The 18,170-nt window shown below is 40.3% G+C and overlaps 1 protein-coding gene across 1 annotated transcript in view; it reads right to left on the reverse strand.

Annotated features, from left to right (window-relative positions):
- ATM (ATM serine/threonine kinase) overlaps positions 1-16,229 on the reverse strand; it is a 71,515-nt gene extending 55,286 nt beyond the window's left edge. Inside the window, 15 exon segments of the mRNA XM_054164540.1 lie at positions 451-540; positions 648-773; positions 2,257-2,388; positions 4,656-4,881; positions 6,262-6,357; positions 6,678-6,872; positions 7,896-8,267; positions 9,596-9,765; positions 10,283-10,446; positions 11,812-12,050; positions 12,342-12,507; positions 13,726-13,890; positions 14,317-14,462; positions 15,945-16,057; positions 16,143-16,229. Of these exon segments, the coding sequence (XP_054020515.1) occupies positions 451-540; positions 648-773; positions 2,257-2,388; positions 4,656-4,881; positions 6,262-6,357; positions 6,678-6,872; positions 7,896-8,267; positions 9,596-9,765; positions 10,283-10,446; positions 11,812-12,050; positions 12,342-12,507; positions 13,726-13,890; positions 14,317-14,462; positions 15,945-16,057; positions 16,143-16,229 (2,487 nt within the window).
- Between the last annotated feature and the right edge of the window lie 1,941 nt (positions 16,230-18,170).

An 18,170-nucleotide genomic window follows, 5' to 3' on the forward strand; every position in this document is an offset into this window, starting at 1 on the left:
GACCCCAGCCTGTAGCTCTGTATTGGGCTGCCGTGGCCAAAGTGCAGCACCCGGCACTTGGACTTGTTGAATGCCATCCCATTGGACTCTGCCCATCTGTCCAGTCAGTCGAGGTCCCTCTGCAGAGCCCTTCTACCCTCCACTATTAAAAAAATAATAATCCAAAAATAACCTAATTTGTTGTGGGGTTTTGGGTTGGTTTGTTTGTTTTTAAACAATGTGAGCTGGCATGCTAACCTTGATCAAATGTTGCCCATCTGCTTCCATTCTTTCCTTACACCTGTGTTCAAATGCTAGCTAGAAGTGTTTCCAGTTAGGAGGTCTCCATAAAACAATGTATTTTGTGTTTGTTTTTTTTTTCACTAATAAATATTTGGTTTGCCTCCAAATTATTGTAAAAAACCATCCTCTCATAGAAGGGCACTGCACTTAGAAACAGACAGAACATACCAGATGTTTGCAAATATCTGTGAGGTCATTCATGAATTTTGACGTAAACAAACGCAGGAATATATTAGACAGCATCTTACTGGTACTGGTCTGTAAGAAAGCAAGATGTACAGATACAGGTTAGTCTTTTATTTTTTTGAAGTATCATAGGCATGGTCTTAGAAAGGAATGCATATAAATTAATTTATAAATTTTACCTTGGTACAATTGCACAAACATTTTGTACACTGCATTATCAAAGTCCTCAGCGAGTTGATCTGGGCATCTTCATTTAGTTTGTTTTTAGACTGAGAAATCCTTTCTCCAACATAATGAATGAGAGACTAGTAAAAATATAACACAGTTAAAATACCTCAGTTAAATTCCTGTATGCATTTGCACACACACAGATACAAAAGAATGGGGATTCTCATTCAAACAGCTATGATATTTATAGCATATATTAACACATTACTTTGGACTTCTTTTGATTTGTGTTTCACCTATTCTACTCCAAAAGTGAGAAAAAATGGCCTAGAGCTGCCTGAAACATTGACATTTTCATCACAAAAACACAGCTTCTTTCCATAATGTGTAACTTTCAAGTTTCCATATTTAAGCATGAAACTACCTCAGACAGTACTAGCAGGAGTAACAGCAGCAGTAGCTGTGGTCATGCTGGTTTAAATCACCAAATGATCTTCAAAAATTCCTGCATAAAAGACTTATAAATGAAAGGACTTGTTATCCTTTAAGCACTACTTTGTCCACGTGTCCATGATTATTAGGTGCACAGCATACTTGGATGCCATCAAACCACAAGGGTTGAAACTCAACCTGCGTTTCTGGTATGACAGGGGAATCCCAACAGCTGGATGTGTTGGAAGCAGAGCACTGGAATGCAAGCCACAGTTTGCTTTCACTTGGAGGAATGGAAGGAGTCACTGGAATCAACTGCCCCAGGGGCAGAAACACAGCCCCACCACTTGGACTGGTCATAGACTGATCCAGACTGTACCGGAACAGAATGGAGCTTTGAAGCACCTGCAGTACGAAGCCTGTTGTGTATCACAAAGTGATCTCATTTTCACTGAGAACACACAGTGACTGCTGTATGATGTTAGATGATGTTAACTGCTGCTGGCCATGTCATAGATAGTATAGAATAAGGGGTGGACAATGTCATGGCTTGAATTGATCTGCTGCTGATATTCAACACCATGGTGCTGTCAATGCCAGCTTCAAAATGAAGTACTGGCTGAAGCAAAGTATCATGGGGCTTGAAGTTCAGATTCTAACATGAGAGGCTGCCTGTTCTGGTTGCTGCTTCCGGTTTCTATGTTTGGGGCACTGGTCTTTTTTCACTGGAATGGCTGCTGTGTGCTTGGGTCAGGGAGGAATCATTTTCTCACTGGACTGGCTGCTGCTGCCTTTGCTAAGGTAACTGGTTATCATATGATCTCAGTAAACTCGTCATCTCAGTCCAGAGGGGCTTTTGGTGTTATTTTCCCTTCCAATCTGTGTGAGGGTAGGGAGACTTGTGAAAGCAGGCTACGTTAACCCAGGTCAAGAAGTGACTCAAAAATGTAACAACGTTTAGCATACTCTCCACTGCGAAACATGCATCACTGCACTGAAAGAATTTCAACTCCTCTCTTTCAGCAGCGGTAACAAATTTAAACCTCTCTCACTTGCCTTTTTGTAACCAGAAACCAGTGGAAATACTCATGCTCTGAAAATGTGTCAATATGAACAGAATTTTTACAATTAATTTCTATTTAATGGTTTCTTCAAATTTTATTAGCTCCAAAAAGCATTCCTACTTACCCTGGCATTCTGGAACAACTCTGATTTACAGGCATCTTCTTCTTTAAGTAGCCCAGTGTAGCAATAGCAAGCAAGAACACCCACAAGGAGACTGGCACATTGAACAAGGTGCTCTGCAGCAACAACCTTAAACTACATGAAATACACAGTATAAGTAACAGTAGCTTATCATTATACTTTTCCAACAAAATACACACACAGAATCACACAGAATCACCAAGGTTGGAAGAGACCTCAAAGATCATCAAGTCCAACCTGTCACCACAGACCTCATGACTAAACCATGGCACCAACTGCCACATTCAATCCCCTCTTGAACACCTGCAGGGATGGTGACTCCACCACCTCCCTGGGCAGCACATTCCAATGGCTAACAACTCTCTTTGTAAAGAACTTTCTCCTCACCTTGAACCTAAACTTCCCCTGGTGCAGCTTGAGACTGTGTCCTCTTGTTCTGGTGCTGGTTGCTAGAGAAAAGAGACCAACCCCCTCCTGGCTGCAGCCACCCTTCAGGTAGTTGTAGACAGCAGTAAGTTCTCCCCTGAACCTCCTCTACTCCAAGCTGAACAATCCCAGCTCCTTCAGCCTCTCCTCATAGGGCTTGTGCTCGAGGCCTCTCCCCAGCCTCGTTGCCCTTCTCTGGACATGTTCAAGTGTCTCAATGTCCTTCTTACACTTACATATAAAATTTCATCAAAATTTGCATCCTAGTGTTTTGCACTGCAGTTGCCTCAGCTCCCTTTGAAGTCCTTTTGGCTCTCCATGCTATATTCTCTGTATGCCTCATGGCCCTTATGCTTCCTTGTTTCACAATACTTTAAATTCTCCCTCTCCTTCAGATTCCATCATAGCAACAATTCCACATTCTTTTCCCACATGCTCTGTTTATCTATTTCATCTGTTTTACTTTCTGCCAGTACAAGAGACAGTATGAGCTACTTATAATAAGCAGCTACTGTGTCAACAAATGCAAGAAGGTGTATCGCAGGGGCACTTCAGAGATCCCTTTTTACCTGTCTAAATTGTATGGATCCAAGGAGGAGAAAGAGCAGACAAGCAATTATTTGTTCTACTTTCTCGAGGGAGACTAAAAACGATTGCCTTGAAAAGCAAAAACCAGGGATAAGTTTTATAGCACCTAATTGCCACTAACTTGTTTCAAACTTTGTGACTGACTCTTTTGACTCATCCAATATTACAGGACCTTAGCAATGAATTGCAAGAAAGCCACACCGCTACATTAAAGCCAGAGGCAGCCTGTCAAAGCACTTGGAAATTTAGAAAGACTACTGCTTTTGTTTTCACAAACTTGTTATCATTATGTGGTGGCTCTTCCTCTTACAAGCCTTTTCTCCAAAGAAGCGATACTGTGGTGTTCCAACTAATGGGATAGTTCAGGCTGGAAGGGACCTCAGCAATCAATTGATACAACTTCTTGTACAGCTCAGGTCTGAGATCACACCAGGTTACTCAAGACTTGATCCAGTAAGAAATTGAAAACCCCCTAGGATGAAGACTGTGTAACTTCTCAGGCAGGGCAACGTGTGCCACTGCCTAAGTGTCCTCACACAGATAAAATTATTCTTGCATCCAATGTGAACTTCTCTTACCTCTGCTGTCCCTAATCTTCCAGTGTTGTAGAGCAATATACCACTGTGAACAGCACTGCCTTGCCTCTTAGTTGCACAGGCACTGGCAGGCTCCCCTCAAAGGCTGCTAGGTCTCCGTAAAGCCATCTCTACTCCAGACTGAACAAGCACGGTTTCCTCTTTGTCTCCCACCACCTCAGCGGCCCTCCACTGAAAGCACTAGATGCCCATCTTGTACTGGGAGGCCCACAGCTGGGTGCAGTATTTCAGATGCTGTCTAAAAGCACTGAGTAAAGGGGGATAATCCCTTGAGCACTGGCTCTGATCTTGTTAATACAGTTTGTATTTTCAGCTTTCTTTACAATTACTCCTTTACATGTTTGCCTCTTCTTACAAAACCTGACTATTTGTGGTAGTTTTAGGCTGCTGGGGGGTGAAATTTCAACCTACCACATTATTTGAGACCTTTGGATCTCAGGCTGTCTTGGCTGCAAACTAGCAAGAGCTATGGGCACAGAAACTGAGACCAACATCACAGGAAGAAGAGTAACAGTGGTTTATGTGACAGCTTTGCACACACTTCCACTTCTATGCAGCTTCTACGTATTCCCACATACTTATGAGAACTGTGGATATTTTGCCAGTGGTGTACAGATATACAGACCTCTGCTTTGTATTACTGGATATAATTTTTAAAAGGCTTGTGGTTCATTTTTAGCAGCAAGAGCAACAAAAAAATCATACACATTATCTTGAAAACATATTGTCTGAGAGCACAAATAATAAGGATGTAACAAATGTCTGACTTACCTTAGGAGCACTGCTGTTTAAAAGCTTTTCTGACATTGCTGAAAGACAGTTCTCTAGTGTTTCCCTAAGATTTTGGTTGATGGCAAGTCTTGAACCAGTGACATTTTTATCTGCAACACTGACTGCAAAATTAGTGAAAATATCCATTTCATCAAATGTTGTCTGCAGATACAGCTCTTCAATGTCAGAAAAACTGTTTTCTTCTTTCCCCTGCAAGTGTTGCATACTTGAAGAAAAAAACATTTTTATTTTAGCTGCTAGTGCCCAACTTAAAAGTCTTTAAAGCCATTATTTAAATGCAAGTAACAAAGAGAGGCAAAATAAAATATTTTATAGTTTTGGGCTTCCAAAATTTGGCTAATCTTTAATTTCTGAGATGACTTGCATTGTGGAATAGATACTAACATTTTGCCTCTGTCTGAAGGAACAATGAAGCCTGCACACAGATCATACTTTCTACTGTAGTTCAATAGAGCAGCATCTGTTTTCACAGAATCACAGAATATATATGGTTGGAAGAGACCTCAAAGATCATCTGGTCCAACCTTTGACCCAGCACTGAGGGGCAAACATTAAACCATATCCCTAAGCACCAGATCCATCTCAGTATCTCAGTATCACTAAGGTTGGAAGAGACCTTGAGGATCATCGAGTCCAACCTGTCACCATAGACCTCATGACTAGACCATGGCACCAAGTACCACGTCCAATCTCCTCTTGAACACCTCCAGGGATGGTGACTCTACCACCTCCCTGGGCAGCCCATTCCAATGACGAATGACTCTCTCTGTGAAGAACTTTCTCCTCACCTCGAGCCTAAACTTCCCCTGGCACAGCTTGAGACTGTGTCATGTTTGTGCTATGATGGCTGACCTCAACCTACTTTACACAACTAAAGCAGACATTTACAAACCTCTTCAAACTAGCATTTTCAACTTGTAGGGGGAAAGTCTCATCATCTATCAGAACAAGTTATTCACATTTTAGTTTCGTTAAGAGGAAACTGGATACAGTCCAATAGCTTGAACAAGTACATCAGTAGAAGATTCAATAGCATTCATGCAGTGACTCTGGCAGACTCAAGCAATGTGTGGCCAGGGCCACAAAATATAGGTGGAGTGGCACGGGGACATATGGACAGTAAGCATCAGGCAACTTGCTATTTAGCAGCTATCTTCAAGAAAACTCTTAAGATATGTTTCCTTTGGAATGGAAGGTAATGTTAAAAAGTATGAATATGTATTTGTATAAAGCCACAAATTCTTTGAAAAACATAATTGGAAAGAGTTAATAACACCTAATATACTTCTGGATAAAGAGCCAAATATTGAGCAGTATTGCTGAAGAGAGATGATACATATATTCCTTATAAGGTGTGTTTTTTAGGTACCCAAAGCTCTGACTCTGACAGCAAGAGACCATTTTAATGTCTGCCTTGAAGTGCCTTGGGAAATTGCAAAAGCATTGTTATTTTTATGGGGTCTGAAAGATGCTGTACAGAAAGATGCAGAAGAGCTTGAGGAATTACACATTTCATTGTCTCTACTTGCTGAAGTGCCAAATATAAGAAGCTTAAGTATCTATAGAGATTGATTAGAAAACATACCACTTAGTATCATTTTGGAAAAAAATCATGGCAGCTCTACAGTTCTTCATTGTAAGGCTCACAAGAATTTTTTGTAATAGAAGATGAGGAAAATGGCTGTAAAAACAAGAAAAGCAATCAGACAACCTCTTGGGATTCCTGAAGCACACTCAAACATTCATCAGACTAACAGTGTATCTTCAAAGAAGTGCAAGTTTTCAGTTAAGATTTCTAACAGAGAGTTCAGGTATCTGCTTTGCTATGGACAGGTAACTGAATTATGTCCCCAGAATGACGTTCTACAGTAAGCTTAAAACCCCTATAACTCTACCAAAGCTTTAAACTATTACAGTTCTGCAAACCTACTGTTCTCTAAACCATTTTCTGTGATACAGGGTGATATTTTTACATATAAAATTATGTCACAAAGACTTTACCTGCAGAGCACAGCAGGCAACTCTGCACATTCCTCCATTTCCTCCTCCAAACAGCAAGACAGTACCCACTTCATTATTGCCTCCTTTAACACAGAACTTGGATTTCTTTCACAATTATTCTGTTCCATTCCTATGTCCAAATTTTCTGGCACTGAATAGGCAGACATCACTAGTGATAAACAATGTACAGCAGAACTGCAACAAAAATGGGACACGGCATTTGTGACAAACCACGTGGCGTTTGTTGGTCAGCACTCTAAGCAAAGTCAGTATTTCTGCACCCTCAGGAAGCATCAACCACATAAGCAAGTTAATAAGCACACATAGTGGAAAATTCCTTTATTAGAATCTCTGCATTTTCAAAAGCCACATTGTGGCTGTTACAGGCATTTCTTGTCTTTTTAAAAGACTCTTTCAGAATACAGAACTAAGTAGGTTGGAAAAGACCTTCGAGATCAAGTCTAACCTATCATCCAACACCATCTAACCAACTAAACCATGGCACTAAGTGCCTCATCCAGTCTTATTTTAAACGCTTTCAGTGATGGTGACTCCACCACCACTCTGGGCAGCCCATTCCAATGGCAAATCACTCTTTCTGGGAAGAATTTCTTCCTAACATCCAGCCTAAACCTGCCCTGGCACAGCTTCAGACTGTGTCCTCTTGTTCTACCACAGGTTGCCTATAAGAGACCAACCCCCACCTGACTACAACCTCCCTTCAGGTAGCTGTAGCGAGCAATGAGGTCTCCCCTGAGCCTCCTCTTCTCCAGGCTAAGCAACCCCAGCTCCCTCAGCCTCTCCTCAGAGGGCTTGTGCTCCAAACCCCTCAACAGCTTTGCTGCCCCTCTCTGGAAACATTTGAGCAACGTTTCAGAACACTCATTACAGAATCAGAATATATTTAGAAGAAAACATACTTTGTAACTTCAAAAATAGTCAACATCTCTTTCAGACAGATCTAATAGTGCACTTGACATTTTTAGTCAATTTTAAATTTGATCAATTTTTGTTTTGAACTTAAAATGGCTTGCCTCTCCTGCCTCTGCTTTCAGACTTATGTATGCATTTATGCCCATTTCAAACTCTTTCAAGTTCTTAACTAGAAACACATCCACAAGAACAATGATACTATTTGGAATCATATAGTGGTTTTGGTTGCACAGTAAAGACCAATGTGAATCAGACACAAAATGTTATCCTTGCTTCCCATTTTACCTTGAAGGTTTGCATGCAGGTCCTGAAAATATCTTCCAGAGTTCTTTATCTGTGACAACAAGGTTTCCTTGAATCATAGCTCCAAGTAGCCCAAAGCTCTCCACTTCAATTTGCTGGAAGCTTGCACTACGAATGGTAAGAGAACAAATCTTTGCCCAGATCCTCTGGAGCTCCAACTTCTGAGTGCTTTTCAAATCAGTTTTCTGGTTTTGACACAAAGCTACCTCTGTAAGACACTTCAACACGTGTGGGGTCCTTTCCCCTCGGCGCTGCTGGGGTAGCAACTGGTGAAGCACACTGAGTAAGGGAGGCAGCTCACTGTTAGGAAGACTCATGGGATACTTCGATATTAATTGAGCTGTAATCTGTAACCTTAAAAACACAAAGTGAAACAATTAATAACAAACATACCTAAATTTGTGTCTTCAAAAGTATGTGAACAGTTTCTGATTGTCATTTCACATTTGTACTTTAAAGTACTAAGTGGTTTTGCTTACTACCAAAGGTTAAAGATCCATCATTTCTACTGGTGTTACTTGTAAATCTTCATGTCTAGCCTATCACAGGTAATTTCCTACAAGGTGACTTCACTGATTCCTTATTTCTTACAAGCTAAGTTCACTGATTTCTGACCAGAATGGAAGAAAATTTTAGGTAAAAAATTAATTTCTCTCCAGAAAAAGGCTGTTACACACTCTGACTGAGGAAGTAAACTCAGGGATGAAATTACATACACAGGAAACATTACAACATCATCTCTGCAGGTAAGAAAAATAAAAACTATGAAATGAACAAAATGTTAAGGATGGTAAATTGGATAGATTTTTCTCATAGCAATGGCTGCACCTTTATTCAGATCAGAAAATTATGCTACTCACAGTATTTCTTGTAGATTTACACCTCCACACAGAACTACATGTTAACAACTGGATCCTAAGCAGCCACTCTGCCTCAATCTTGCTAGCAATAGACACACACATGCATCTGTTGCTTCAGCTCAGGACCCAATTCCCAAGCAGCTACCCTGTTCTGGTATCTTGTACAGCAGTGACATAGAGAAAACACTAGCAACAGAGGCAGTAAAAAACCATCCAGGGTAACCTAATTTAGCTGAAAAGTCAAGATTCTTGGACTTGGGACTAAAACTGTTAAATTCTGGAGAAGTCTAGCTACACTTTTTTATCAATGGCTTGACTCCCTGCTATGGTCTCTTCTACAGAGTCCTTCTGCAGCAGTCAGAAGTAGAAGACTTGTAGCTCTACCTCCAGTTCAGAAGTCCCTCAATCAAGGTCCAGGTATTATGGAAAACTGTGAACTAGCCAAAAATGGCCCAAGTGTTAACAGTTGCTGTCTTATGACACAGCCAGCCTCAGACAGCAGTAAATCACACATTAATTTCCTAACACACATTAAGGACCATGCACACAACACTAACTAGCACAAAAGATGGGCAAAAAAATCAGAGGCAGTAACACCTCACACCCTACAACACAGTTTACCAGACCTCATTTGTTATTTCTTAGGAAACCACAGAACAGTTTTTAAAGCAAGAATGCCAAGAACACTGTTCACTACTTTATAAATGCTGTTAGCACTTCAGTATGTAACTACAGCATGTGCAGACACCTAATTTGAAAGCACAACATTAAATGTAAAAAGGTATCTGTAGTGATATTTGCTTCATGTAAAGATGTTATTACCAAGGTATGATATCAAAATCCTTCTGGGATCTTTGCAGGTTGTCTCGAATTACCTCCCAGCCTGGTTCAATCTTCCTGCGCTTGCTTGGCATCGTTTCATCACTGGATTCTTTCTGGGAAACAGCATATGTTGAGGCTGTTTCCAGAACTTTGGTATTCTCTGTGAAAACCTTTGATATAGAAAAATACAGAAGTATGCAAAGTAAGAAAAAAGCACTTATGGGGGAAAAAAATGAAATGTCAAAGTAAAGAGTGTATTTTTTACTGTGTATAAAGCCTCTTAAGAGGCAATCAGAAATATTTATTATTCTTTACTACGACAGAAGCTATGCTTATAGTCTAGTAAGCAACACTAGTGGGACCTAGTATACTTTAGGAATTGACACACATTTCTAAACTGAACAAAACAACAAAATACAGTAGTATCACAGTATCACCAAGGTTGGAAGAGACCTCAAAGATCATCGAGTCCAACCTGTCACCACAGACCTCATGACTAGACCATGGCACCAAGTGCCACGTCCAATCCTCTCTTGAAGACCTAATCCCCTCTTGAACACATGCAATGGAACACAGACAAATCCTTTACTTCAGTAAATGGTTTTGAGGAAATACTAAAGCCATATTACTAAAGCAAAACAACACAGTAAGTATGCAGTCAACTTTATATTGAAACAAAAATGTTACCTGATGACAGATATCAGCCATTAACTCAATCAAATTTTCCTTTACAGCAATATTACGTGAGCCTGAAGAATACTTTCCTCTGCTACTGATGAGATTGATTTCATTCACCAGCAGATCATACAGGTTATGTAAGATACTTCGCCATTTTATTGAGTCATATGCACCTGCACATGCAAAAACACATAAAAGGTAACATGTACCACCCACTTGATACAACATGTAAACTTACCTACACAATGAACACCACAGGTGAAATCACAGTGAAACACACAAAGGTTAACAAATTCAGGCCTGTAAAACAAGTCTTATAATGGGGAGTGAATAAAGTAAAGAACTCAAAAAAGTTAAGAGAGAAATGAGTCAGCATATAAAAGTAATTAGGGTAGGAATGAAATTTGTAATGAATAATTTTGAATAAACCATAATATATCTGGAAAGACTGCAATGAATTGCAATGGATACACTCTGCCATTTGTGGACAGTGTTGAAGCACAGGAAAAAAACCTCTCTCAAAAAAAAGATGTTATAACTGAAATCTGCCATGACACACAAACACAATTACTAAGTGAGGTGCTCTGACCAGTTTTAGACAGTAAGACATCTTAGACCACAGTAGTAATTTATAGACCTGTTAAGATATGACACATGTGGCAGTCAAAACTCAATCTAAACTCTTATTTCCTTTCCCCAAGGACATTGTGTTTTGATTTAGTAACTAAAACCACCTTTTGACCACAGAACCACGGAATGTTAGGGGCTGGAAGGGACCTCAAAAGATCATCTAGTCCAACCTCCCTGCCAGAGCAGGATCACCTGTACCAGATCACACTGGAATCCATCCAGGCAGGTCTTGAACATATCCAGAGAGGGAGACTCCACAACCCTCCTGGGAAGCCTGTTCCAGTGTTCCATCACCCTCACTGTGAAAAGATTTTTCCTCATGTTTACATGGAACTTCCTATGCCTCAGCTTCCACCCACTGCCCCTTATCCTGTCCTTGGGCATCATCGAGAAGAGCGTGACTCCATCCTCTGGGCACTCACCCTTTAGATATTTATAAACATTAATGAGGTCATCCCTTAGTCTCCTCCAAGCTAAAGAGACCCAACTTGCCCGGGGAGGTGGTGGAGTCACTGTCCCTGGAGGTGTTCAAGAGGAGATTGGACGTGGCACTTGGTGCCATGGTCTAGTCGTGAGGTCTGTGGAGACAGGTTGGACTTGATGATCCTTGGGGTCTCTTCCAACCTTAGTTATACTGTGATACTGTGAACTCCCTCAGTCTCTCCCCATTATTGATAAATAAACCTCCAATCCTTACAGGACTTAAAAAATTAATATTCTTTTAGTGCATACAATCTGAAAACTCATTTTCATATTCACTATTAACCTAGAGCATAGAACCACTGACGAGTAATCATCACTTCCATTAATGTTTTTAAGACTTAGTATCAAAACTCTTGCAGTTTGCACAATAATTCAAATAATCACATAACAGTGACAGAAGAAAAACAGGGAGCTTTTTACTGTACCTTCTTCTTGAGTTTTTGCACCCTTTGGGTGATGAATATGAACTTGGAGATGAAATAACTCAATTATAGATTCCTTCAGGGAATCCTTTGGTCTGTACTGAGTCCATATATAAAGCAGTGTAGGTGAAATTTCTTCCCCTAATTTACAGATCCTTATGCGACAGTTGGCAGCAAACTTACTGCAGAAGATATTCATTGCTCTAACAATATGATCCAGGCCTGCAGTACTCTTCTCTTGCCTGCAACATAAACCAAACACTCAAGCTTCCAGAAAAAATACTACTATTTCTTTGCACACAATGTGTTTATATGTAAATACCAGCAAGCAACTATATTCAGAGTATTATTTGCCTTAAAAATAGAGAAGTTGGTAATATTTTAAAGAATATATTAAACTGGTGTTCAAAGACAGAACAAAGCATGTCTAAAGAAGTACTAATTGCTATTATTCAAATCTAACCTCAAAGGCTTAAAATGAGTAATTCACTAGAATTAGATGTCAGCATACAAAAGCAGCACTTGTGACATACCTTGCACACTGCATTGCTCTTGAAAAGAAGGTAAACATATCAGAGCTTGACCCATCAGTTTGGAAGCAGTACCCCCTCATAAGTGAGTGAATTATCCTAGCCCCCAAGACTCTATTAATCTTCCCAGATGGTTTGAGGTATTGTTGGCCGTACAGGACCAGCAAGTCTGAAAAGGTATTAAGAAAAGAATATATTATATAATGTGCATGTGTAGTAAACATACAAATATAAACATATTTATTACAGAGGATGATATTAAAAAGCTTGAAGGAAAACACAGCATACAGAAGCCACTATTTTGAATTGAGCTGCCTATCATTATTCACAAAAGTTAACTGGGGAAAAAAAAAAAACAACAAACCATGTGGTCTTGTCTGGAAGTGAAGTCACAGGATCACAGGATGTTAGGGATTCAAAGGGACATCCAGTGACCACTGAGGCCAACCTCCCTGCCAGAGCAGGACCATAGAATCTAATGCAGGTCACACAGGAATGCATCCAAATGGTCCTGAAAGTCTCTAGAGAAGGAGACTCCACAACCCCTTCAGGGAGCCCATTACAGTGCTCTGTGAGCCTCACAGTGAAGAAGTTCCTCCTCATGTTGAGGTGGAACCTCCTGTGCTGTAGTTTATATCTATTACCCCTTGTCCCATCACAGGGTGTAACTGAGAAGAGCCTGTCCCCTCCCTCCTGACACCCAGCCCTCAGATATTTATAAACATTTATCAAATACCCCTCAGTCTTCTCCTCTCCAGACTAAACAGCCCCAGGGCTCTCAGCCTCTCCTCACAGGGCATGTGCTCCAGTCCTTAATCATCCTCATAGCCCTCCGCTGGACTCTCTCAAGTACATCCCTGTCCCTCTTGAACTGGGGAGCCCAAAATTGGATGTGATACTCCAGGTGAGGTCTCACCAGGGCAGAGTAGAGAGGAGAACCTCCCTCAATCTGCTGGACACTCTCCTCTTAATGCACCCCAGGATACCACTGGGCCTCTTGGCCACAAGGACACATTGCCGTCCCACAGGTAACTTCTTATCCATGTCCTTCTCCATGGGGTTACTCTCTAGCAGATCACCTCCTAACCTGTACTGTCACACCTATTCCATAAATTTGATATATATGTTAAGCCCTGTGAAGACCATGCATAATCTCATTAAGCACATGTTCAGCAAGCAACTGACAAACAGTATGCAGAAAGAAAACAAAAAAATCACTTCCCAGTCTTTGCTGCCTTATTTCAACTTTATGTCTTCAAGGCTGACACTCTTTTACTCTGCATTTTATATAGCACTTCACACAACAGGGCATCAAACAAACTAAAATGCACATAAACATGCTTCTATAGTAAGAAAAAACATTTGAAAGTAGGCTTAAGAATGTTACCTGACCACTGCTGCTGGGATATCTCACACCAGTATTTCCTTACTGAGAGGATATCTTTCAGGAGTATACTACTACAGTCAGATCCATAAACAGCACAACTTGTTGGATCTCTTATAATTTCCATTACATAAATCAGAAGTTCCTGGCATTTCAATCTGGGTCCTCCTAAATGAAGAAACAACACAAGACTGTAATTAACTCAAAGTGTGGCAGAAAAAAATCTAGAATTAATTGTTTATAAATATTTACTTCAAACAAACAAACAAAAAAACCCTACAGTTCAGAAATACTTCAAGGTTTCTTCCAACCTGGTCTATTCTATTCTATTCTATTCTATTCTATTCTATTCTATTCTATTCTTGGAAGTCTTCTTGTTTTTAAGAGAAAAAAATCACTTATGAGAGGGTACAGGAGTTATACACACACTGTGAACATCAGCAAGGACAGAGGAGCACAAAGGACTGATGCAACTGAGGATATTTAACACCTGGAAGTAAGCAAGATGAATCCTGGTAACTAACTGCAGAGTAAGAATTCACAGTTGAAAGCAAAGCATCAAAACAACCACAATTCTGTATAGAAATACATTACTTTTATTGGCACATCTGATGAAATATTTGACCAAACTTCCAATTTCTTGCATCTTCTTCTGTCTGGTAGCTTGGGTTGAAGCAGAGGCATTTGGTTTTGTTAGCTGCAAGTTTGTAATTTCTTTCTGGAAATATTTCTGCAAGACACTTGAAAAATAGAAGAGGTACTTATGACTAAAGAAAATAGGTAAATGTTTGGTTTAGCTTAGAGTGTCAGTGCCTGCTCTTCACACAATTCTCATTTTAGAGCACCAAAGTCAAGTGAAATATGTTACAGTCTAAGCATGATGGAAATCATCTATAAAAGGAGGTTTAAGTTTTGAACATAATCTAGAAGGCAACTTGAATAGGAACTAAATTTTCCTTAAACTTTGCAATATACATAGAATAGAATACACAGAATAAACCAGGTTGGAAGAGACCTTCAAGATCATTGCATCCAACCCATCAACCAATCCAACACCACCTAAACAACTAACCCATGGCACCAAGCACCCCATCAAGTCTCCTCCTGAACACCTCCAATGATGGTGACTCCACCACCTCCCCAGGCAGCCCATTCCAATGGGCAATCACTCTCTCTGTATAGAACTTCTTCCTAACATCCAACTTAAACCTCTCCTGGCACAGCCTGAGACTGTGTCCTCTTGTTCATACAATTGATAGGAAAAAAAGCAATGCTAAATAATTTTATTTATGCTGTAACACTACACAACGAAGTAAGAAATATTCTTCCTTGCTTTTATTGGGGAAAACCTTCAAGCTTTATTTCTCCATCATTTAAAAGGAACATAGGGATTAGATTCTAGCTCTAAGAATTATACTTTTCACTGGTTTGTCACTGGTAATTACTACAGATTTGCTGGCATGCTATTTGTATTCTGTTCAGAGTCACTCCTTTTGTATTCCTCCTATGTATTTCTAGTGTATTATTTGTCATCTCAAAAGCAACATATAAAATTTATCAAATACTTCTTACTTTTTCTCTGGTATAGCTATGAAACAAGAACTTTTCCAATGCTGTCCAATTACCAAAAGTAAGGGAATGCTGACCAGACAGCAGACTATCGAAAATCAGTATTTCTGATGCACTTCTAACATGAAATCTAACACACCTGCCTCAGCAGCTCTACTAACTTACCATACTCACGCTCAGTACAACCTTGCAGTACACCTAAAGCAAATGATATCAAAAATGGACCTCTACAAACCTTAGAACAGCTTCTACAATTCACAAACCAAAGACCTGTCTCAGAGAACTCGGTAGCACAAAAAAAATCTATCATCTATCTATAGTCTACACATGAACTCTATGTTGAAAATCAGATGCAGAAGACAATTTTCAATAAAAGTAACTATCATTTTTGCAAGGAAAAAATGATCACCCAATTAATTATGTGTTTAATTAATTAGCTGTTAAGTCTTCTGTTTGTGATAAGTGTTGTATTTTCAGTTAATGTAAACTTACTTCCTTTAGAGACTAACACAAGCAATTTCTTGTTTGCAAGCTGGCAAGAAGACTAAAGCAGTATGCAAAAATACAAGCATTAAAATAGGCACAACAAACAGAACAATGATGTCCCACATAAGAAAACGGCAATCAGTCACAAAGGAAGAACCGGAACCCACCAAAATACAGCATCCCAGTTGAGCTGCTGTCCTTCTTTAGAGTCAGAATTCCGGTCCAGCTGGAGAACTGTTTCAGAATCACGGAGAAGTCGCTTGAAATTTTCAATTTCCTTCTGAAAATGTATTCCAAGAACAAGAATTATGAATTATATCTGTCACTGCTAATTGAGGCACACACCCCAAAAGAAAACTCCTTACCCTTCGTTCTGTGGCTTTTTCATTTTCAAGGCGACGACAACAAATGAGCAGATCAAGACTCATGGTTCAGTTCAACAGAAGTGTCATTTGTCCCTGCAAACAAAACAAATGGATACAACAGTTATTATTTCATTTAACACACCAGTATAAAACACAACAACAGTGTCTTTTTACTGAAAAGCTTATTGGTGTCTTAGTCACAAAACTGAAGAAAAGTTTCATGTCAAACAATCTGCTCCAACAAGCAACAGTCATAAAATGAGAGACCTCCTTCACACAATTCTCAGCTTCCTCCCTTTTTATGAGCAGTAACAGAACTGGTCATACAACATGGAACAAAATTATGACAACATTTAAATGACAGAGCTAAATACACCCAGGTGAACAGCACCAGCTTTCAGTAGCTAGCTCTTATCAGCAGCTGTCTTAACCTGATGCTGCCAGGAGAAGCATCTCTCACATCCTGCATTTTCATTGGTAAGTGCTATCACAATGACAAATCCCTATGAAGACAACATAGAATCATAGAATCAATAAGGTTGGAAAAGACCTCAAAGATCATCAAGTCCAACCTGTCACCCAAGACGTCACAACTACTAAACCATGGCTTCAAGTGCCACATCCAATCCCTTTTTGAACACCTCCAGGGACAGTGACTCCACCACCTCCCTGGGCAGTCCATTCCAATGGCTAACAACTCTCTCTGTGAAGAACTTTCTCCTCACCTCAAGCCTGAACTTCCCCTGGCACAGCTTGAGACTGTGTCCTCTTGTTCTGGTGCTGGCTGTCCAGGAGAAGAGACCAATCCCCACCTGTCTACAACCTCCCTTCAGGCAGTTGTAGACAGCAATAAGGTCTCCCCTGAGCCTCCTCTTCTCCAGGCTAAACAATCCCAGCTCCCTCAGCCTCTCCTCACAGGGCTTGTGCTCGAGGCCTCTCCCCAGCCTTGTTGCCCTTCTCTGGACACATTCAAGTGTCTCAATGTCAAGTATCAATAGTAAGAGGGATCAACTTTTTTCTTCTGTGACTACTTAAAATATGCCTCATCTCCTCCAACAGAGGTTGGAAGTCACTAGACTGCATTTCTAGTTCACATAAAATTATGCTGATGCAGATCACAGCAAAGACACTGTACACAACTTCCACGTTTCTCCTTTTTTATCCCTTTAAAACAGACCCAAGAGGAACTCCGTCTGAAAAAGTGAAGACAAGTTGGAAGCAACTGCAAGCATACGCTGTTGAGGCCACAATAACCAACTGAGAATCGGCCTTCATGATGTATAGCACTGCATCTCCAGCACTTATGTGGGAGCACAAAAGTATCTGTTTAGACGATCAACACTTTAAATAGCTATTGTCTATGTGTATATTTATTTCCTTTGGTTTAAATCAAGATTCATCTGGGAAGAGAACCATAGAATCACAGAATCAATAAGGTTGGAAAAGACCTCAAAGATCATCAAGTCCAACCTGTCATCCAAGACCTCATGACTACTAAACCATGGCTTCAAGTATGGTCAGAGATACAGTGACCAGTAGATGTGTATGGAAAGGAAAATGAATGAAGGTTGGCTGTGCTTTAAGCACTAATGACTTCTAAAATGCTGATGGGCTAAAAAAAGTACTTTACAGACTCATAGAACTGTTTTGGTTGGAAAAGACCTCCAAGACTAAGTCCAACCATTGGCCTAACACCAACATGGTCATTAAATGATGTCCCCAAGTGCCATGTCCACACATTTCCTGAACACCTGCAGGGACAGTGACTCCCCCACCTCGCTGGGCAGCCTGTTCCAATGGCTGACCACTCTTTCAGTGAAGAATTTTTCACTAACATCCAACCTCCACCTTCTCTGGTGCATGGGTGACCAAGAACTCTGGCACCATGGGTTGTACGTTGTGCGGACTGGGTATCAAAGGGGAAGAAGTCAGCCCTCGTTTGTTCTTACTTTCAACAACAATAAAGCCGTTAAGACAGACAACCATGGCAAGGCGTTTACGAGGCAGCCGCAGAGGCGCTCACGCCCA

Source organism: Dryobates pubescens, chromosome 10, assembly GCF_014839835.1.
Source record: "Dryobates pubescens isolate bDryPub1 chromosome 10, bDryPub1.pri, whole genome shotgun sequence".
Taxonomy (NCBI): Eukaryota; Metazoa; Chordata; class Aves; order Piciformes; family Picidae; genus Dryobates; species Dryobates pubescens.